The sequence below is a fragment of the Adiantum capillus-veneris genome, chromosome 4, assembly GCF_014529385.1.
Source record: "Adiantum capillus-veneris isolate H3 chromosome 4, ASM1452938v2, whole genome shotgun sequence".
Classification (NCBI taxonomy): Eukaryota; Viridiplantae; Streptophyta; class Polypodiopsida; order Polypodiales; family Pteridaceae; genus Adiantum; species Adiantum capillus-veneris.
The window spans coordinates 110,309,322-110,316,256 of NC_140934.1; the positions used below are offsets into that span (position 1 = coordinate 110,309,322).

General features: G+C 41.6%; 1 protein-coding gene across 1 annotated transcript; it reads left to right on the plus strand.

Annotated features, from left to right (window-relative positions):
* Nucleotides 1-2,212: 2,212 nt before the first annotated feature.
* LOC147459797 (cytochrome b561 and DOMON domain-containing protein At5g35735-like) lies at nt 2,213-5,870 on the plus strand. Its single transcript, XM_086511632.1, has 3 exons — nt 2,213-2,967; nt 3,048-3,231; nt 5,159-5,870. The coding sequence occupies exons 1-3, from the start codon at nt 2,293-2,295 to the stop codon at nt 5,479-5,481; spliced, it is 1,182 nt and encodes a 393-aa protein (XP_086367758.1). The 5' UTR covers nt 2,213-2,292; the 3' UTR covers nt 5,482-5,870.
* Nucleotides 5,871-6,935: the final 1,065 nt, after the last annotated feature.

Genomic DNA, 6,935 nt, shown 5'->3' on the forward strand with positions numbered 1-6,935 from the left:
CGCAGACTTCTCGGCTTCCCTCCCCATGGGCGCTTTTTTTCCAGCTAGCGCAGCCCCTGCACCATCACATCTAGCACCCCATGCGGGCTGATGGGAGGCTGATATAGCTTCCTCCTCCTCATCATCCTCCTCCCAAGAACTCTTCCTCCCCATAGTTCTCCTGTATCATCAACTTCTCCTCGAAGGTCTCCATAACCGCTATCACATTCTATTCTCTCCATTTCAACGCTCATGAGATGGCTGGGTAGCAGCAACGTCTTCGACCCTTTCAACTTAAAAGAAAATACTGGGTTGGTGAGGTAGGTTCTGGCAGCATATTGGGTGGACATGAGGTGGGTGTCGAGCATAGCCTTGAGCGTACTATAGCTACAACTCTCTCTCACTCTCTCTCTCTCTCTCTCAGATAGCGCCTAATGCTTAGCATCCTTGGACACTTATGTTAATTTTAGCTTTTATTTTACTTTAGTTTATTTTGTACCCAGACATTGTATTAGATCCACCAAGATTGTCATTTTGTTCATTTGAAGATGTTTAATATACGATTTCGTTTCATTTCTCTCTCTAGCTGGAGACAAATGTGGGTGTTTCCATTCAGAATGCTTTGATTGTGTGTCATGTATGTACATGAGGTGTTTGTGGATGTGGCCCATGTGTCTGTCTGTGTGTAGGTTTTGGACCATATGGCGGTAGGTAGCGATGTTGATAAGTGTATAAATGGCCTCATATGTGCATGAGTTTTATGTGTGTGCATGGGAAAGTAAGTTTTTTTTTTTTCTTTTGGGGGGTTTTGGGTGGGGTGGGGGGTGGGGGGCGGGAGGCTCCTTTATTTGCCACTTGCCTCCTCAACTTCAATGCTAGGCATTTTGAATGCACTCAGCTCCAACAAAAGCTCCCATCACTATAAACTCTAGCCTTGCAACCGTGTACCCCTTCAATCATGTGATGTCCATATCTATGGATGGGCACTGAGTGTGAATTTGGCTGTATGAATTTTGGTGGAGAGTGTATCCATTGAATAGTTTATAGCACAAAGAAAAAACTCATTGAGTGATAGTAAGTAACTAGAATAGAAGAAACAAATAATTCGGAAAATAGAAGTAAATAGATAGTAATACAAAATTAGATAGAAGTAAATTAAAATTAAATAAAAAAATTTAATTTATGTATACAGATAAATAGACTCAACGCACCACACTAAATAGGTAATACAAAAGGAAACTCATTGATAGTACATTTATCTCAGATTTGATAGAGTCAATTAGATAAATAGATCACGTAATGTAGCTACGTAGGGAGCCAAGTGTACTTTCTTGACCTTTTGTTTTTCTTGCAGTTACACACGGTTATCTTTCGAGTACCTTGACTTTTTTGAAAGTAATAATTTCTCTCTCAACTATCTCTTTCCATATATAGATCTAAATTATACAGGTTTTCATAGTATTGGTGTATATTACATAGAGTCAAAGAAAGAGATACAGTGAGAAGAAACTTGCACTGCGAATCGTGTATCTATACTAGCCAGTAATCAAACAATGTGGATTTATGGAAAAATCAAGGGTGTTCTTCGATATTGATAACAATTTGCCTAATTTTTTACCGTGAAAATCATAGTCCAGTGGAATTACAACCGAGAGAGAGAGAGAGAGAGAGAGAGAGAGAGAGAGAGAGAGAGAAGAGGAGGAGCCCAAACTTGGAGTGGTAGATGAATTTCGAGCGTTTATCTTTACGTTGGCATCGTCGGGGGTGCAATCGTAAAGTAATATACTCTCAAAAAAAATTGTGTTGAAGAAAATTATATTGTTTCAAAAAAGACTTTTTACTGATGTGCTTATTTGTACTCTCTCTCTCTCTCTCTCTCTCTCTCTCTCTCCCCTTCCTTCTACTCACTCTCTATGTCTCTATCTTGGATTGAAGGTGAAGTGGGACAAACTGACTATAGGCCATTTTGGAACACTATGTATGAAGCAGATAATGGTCACTTCGGAGGGCCTCTACCCTTGCATGTTCCCATTCCTCTCTCTCTCTATCTATCTTCCCTCTTCTTAGAGAGGGAGAGAGAGTACTTTTCTTGATCTACCTTTATGAAATCTGGCAAGGGCAAGGGGTATGAGGGTAAGAGGGGCTATGCCGCAGTTTTACTAGTAAAGATAATGGGCCCTCCTAGTTCATGGGCCTATGGTGTTTGCTATATTGTGCTTGCCTCTTAATACTCTCTTTTGCGAGCGCCGTTCGCGCGCACACCACTCACACGACGTTGCTAAGCGCTCTCTCTCTCTCTCTCTCTCTCTCCCCATGGCCCCTTCTCTGTGCGCCTACCGCCACCTCCTTCTCCTCCTCCCCTCGGTGCTGCTGTTGCTAGCAGGGACTGCCTCGCGCGTATGTGCAGAGTGCGCAAAGAATCACACACTCGGAGGGGCAAACAAGCTGTTTGCAAATTGCAATGATCTGGTTGTACAAGGGGCAAACATAGCATGGTCTCTTGAAGCAGAGAATGGCACATTGGAGGTTCTCTTCTCTGGCAATGCGCCCGTGGCGGGCGGGTGGGTAGGATGGGGCATAAATCCGTCCGCATCCGGCCTTTCCATGGCAGGCACACAGGCTTTCATTGCATTTCAAGCCCACAATGGCAGCACTGTTCTCACATACAATGTGACAACCAGTACACAGCTAGGTGCCCCCTTTGCATGCTCTCCTATAAGCTTACGCGTGCTTGATATGGCGGTTGAGATCATCGGTCTGCGCATCTATATCTTTGTATCATTATCCTTGCCATCAAACCAGACAAATACTAGCACTTCATTGCTCAATCATGTTTGGAATAGAGGCCAATCTGTCTCAAATTTTCAACCAGCCCCACATAGCTTCTCGGCCGAGGATGTTTCCGGGCTCAAAGCAATCAATATGTCGTCGGGTATTGTCTCTGTCGAAGTGAAGCAACCACAACCGCCCCGTTATTTGCTCAAGAATGTGGGTCTCATTTTCATTGGATTCTTTCATATTTTTTCTGGATTCAAGTGCTTGAATTATGTATAAAATGGTCTATGCAGAGACATGCCATTCTTAACACAGTAGGATGGGGCATCTTACTACCAGGAGGTGTAATCGCAGCGCGGTACTTGAAGCTGGTTGCAGAATCATCTTGGTTTTATGTGCATGTGGTGATGCAAATGCTAGGATATATTATTGGGCGCGATGGGGTGGGCCTTGCAGCTGTGCTGGGTATTCAGGGAGGTATCAAGTATCTGCTGTGCGTTTTGGAGCAAGCACCCGTTTATTATCGGCATTGCGGCACTTTAGGATATTTTGCGGCATTGCCACTATGCAGCGTACACTTTGCAGGTTCAGCACCGTATCTTCACTTCATACTTCACATATATAGTGTGTGTATTTTCTTGCTTGAAGAGCAAAGGAGGGTAGATTTGAACTTTTGGTTTTTGAACTCGGATATGATCAGTAAGTTAGTGTGGAGAGCATGTTTAGTGGCATTCTTTCAAGCACCACCATTACTCCCAAGCAGAAAATTAATTTTCCTAACCATATCTCTATGCTGTTCCAAAGAGGAAATTTGGAAATTTGACCCAATTTTTTTCATTTATTTTTCCATAATCTAGGCGGAATAATTCGTTTTCCTCTTGTTCCTAAAGGCATTATTCAATTTTCAAGCGGCACGATTGTAATCTGAGTTAGAATTTTCCCTAAACATTGCTCCTAATCCATTGGTCCTCATGCCAAGTTTGCGTCTCTTGAGTGCAACCGTGATTAGGAAGTAAACATGGAGATATGCATGCTTGGTAATTATGCTGGTGGTGTTGGACATCATACCATTTATTCTAACGACTCGAGGAATGGCATCTTATGGGGCACCTTTTATTGAGCTAGCATATATAATCACTTCCCTAATCCATGACCACCACCATGAGTGTGTGTGTGTGTGTGTGTGTTTTTGGGGGGGGGGGGGGGGGGGGGGCACAAGAAGATTTAGAAATTTTCTCATGTAGGAAAAAGGAGTCTTTTTTAGGGTTTTTCATACTATGCATGACGATTGGGGATAGGGGACCACTGGCCCCCCCAATGGGCCGTTGGTCCCCTGCCCCCAATCGTACTTAGCTAGGCCTCACAGAAGCTCATGATGTTGAGGTAAGTCACAATATGGGAATATTGTGAGATTTTGTCCAAAACTTCTTGTGCGGGGAGCAAGCCTTGAGAGGGTAGCCCAAAAGGGGGTCAACAAAGCTCATATCGTTTTGTACAGGCCAAGAATTTTGGCAAGATAATGCAAGGTTTGGGCACCTTGAAGCTTCGGTGTACTGATTCACTGCGCCCCCTCCCCCCCCCCCCCCCCCCCCTTCCCCCCAAAAAAAAAAAAAAAAAAAACAACCAACAAACAACAAAGAAATGCTTACTGGCAAAAAAAAAAACCAACCTTTAGTGTATTTTCAAAGGCCTAGAATAGCCAAATTAATTTGGGCAATATTCTTGTGCGCTCTTCATCGACATTTGTTTTGGGATTGCTGGTCAAATACAAGCGTTTCTAAGGTCTATCCACTCTCACACGTCGGAAAGCCACGACCACCACCTGTACGCTGCACGTCTCTCTCTCTCTCTCTCTCTCACTCTCTCTCTCTCTCTCTCAAAAGCGTAACGAACCTTTCATGCAGGACGTGGCTACAATCGTGTACAAGGAACCAAACCACAACGTGAAATATGTATCTGTCTGCCTGTTGTTTTTTTTTTTTTTTTGCTGGGGGAGTCACAAGAAGATTTAGAAATTTTCTCATGTAGGAAAAGGGAGTCTTTCTCAGTGTTTTTCATACAATGCATAACATCATGAGCTTCTCCTCAAGAGGCGCCGCATACCTAGCTAGGTAGGGGTCCAAAACTTCTTGTGAGTGTGTGTGTGTGTGTGTGGGTTGGGGGCGGGGGGGGGGATCAAAGAGAGAAATGGCTAGGTATTTGCTCACGGTCGGTATAGTAGAGCCCATGGTACCAAGAGGTCAAGAGCTCAAGTCCCATATTCATCCAATTGTCTCTTCCTTGACCATGTGTTTCAGAAAATTGTTTCAGCTTTTTTCCTACTTTGTAACTTTGCAATTTTTGACATATATTTAACATAAAGATAAATCGATATTGTCATAAATTTATCTAACAAATGTCTCCATATTTCAGGTATTGGCCATTTTGATGAGGCCTAAGAAGGACCACAAGATTAGGAGATGTTGGAACTTGTACCATTATTCACTTGGTGCTACTATTCTTGCTTTAGGAATTATCAATATTTTTACCGGATTCAACATATTGTCACCACAAGCAAAGTGGCGTCGCGTGTATATTGGAGTTCTCATAGGCCTTGCAAGCTTGACTTTGCTCCTCGAGGTCATACGTTGGATTCGTATAATTTCTCAGAGGCATTATTCTCAAGGGAAAATGCAGGGCATGACTATCAGAGGTGCCTACCATTTTGAGAAAGGACCTATAGGTTAACTTACTCCCATGAGAAGTTTTAGTTCTAAAAGTTTGTCGTAATTAATGTGAAACATGTCACCAAATCTCTATAGGCCTTCAAGAAGAAAAGAAGAAATGTAGGCACAATCCCAGGAGACCTCAAAGATCATGAGTCTTGAACAGGTCTTGAACTCAAGACTTGTTAATTCAGAGGGAGTTGGGATGACTATGATTTATCACAAATTATATTCTATTGTAACACATTTGCCTAAATGTGATAATCTTTCTTTGTATATCCCACTTAACTTCCACAATTATATCTCTGCAATTTATGCAGATGAGAGGTATACTTGTTGCCAGATGAGAGATCCTTTCTATTATTCCGATGGTAACTATAATGTACCTCTTCCAAGGTCTTTGCAGGTAAATTGCAATTGTGATCAAGTTTCTATTTTCTCCAAACTTCTTGATAGTTCCCCATAAGAAACCTTCGGTTAAAACACTTTTAAACAAATATCCAAGGCAAGAATGCCACATGACACATCCCCAAACTTTATTATCTTACAATTATTACTTGAAACAATAACAACAGATATGCCTTGAGCATGGGAGATGTGGTAGAGAGAGTAATGGTGAATGTGTAAGGAGGGTGAAATCAAAAGCCATTAGAGTTGTTGAAGAAGAAAATTAAGAGGAAAACTCTCCTTTTCAATGAGCATTGCACCCTTAAAAGGTGGTGAAATCTGAGACACACATCTTCTAAATTACAAATGACCTATAAACTACAAATGTCGTCCATTGAACAAGTGCACACCGTCCTTCTAACATAGAATTTGCTATTGCTACTTAGTATTCACAATGGTTATGCAAGATAACACACTCATAGCCCTATATAGCTCAAGACAACCAAGTTTTCCATGGAGATGGCACCTTGTGTGGTTAAATGTTAGGCTTTGCCACACATATGTTCTAGCTAAGGGTTACCATGTGTACCACACATGTACAGAAACATATGCTCCACCAAGACAACCTAATATGTTGCTTCTTATGAGGGTTAGCATGGCAAGAAGCTTTTGGTCTTCTATTGTGGAAGCTTTGTTGCTTGGCTTATGCACTTACAGTGAGAGCAAAATTGGAAAAAAAGGATGACAAGTCTAAATTGTACTTTTGTCGAAGCTTTGTCAGACTCAAGCAACAACAATATTGGAAAAAAATGGATGACAACCTTAAAATGCAGTTTTGTTGGTTAAACTAATGGAATTATTCACAAAGTAAGGGTTGGAAGGTACACCATGTCCAAAGTAAACAAAACTTCGTCATTTAAGCTATATGTCTTGTGAAAGATAAAATTTAAATTTCTCTTTTATGTGTATAAGAAACGAAAGTGCATTAACAAGATACGTGTCATACTTTGTTAACAGTGGGTAGATCATATAGTAGAAATTAATGACCAAAGCTCAGTCAAGGCGATAGTGTTGATTGTTGGATTAGGT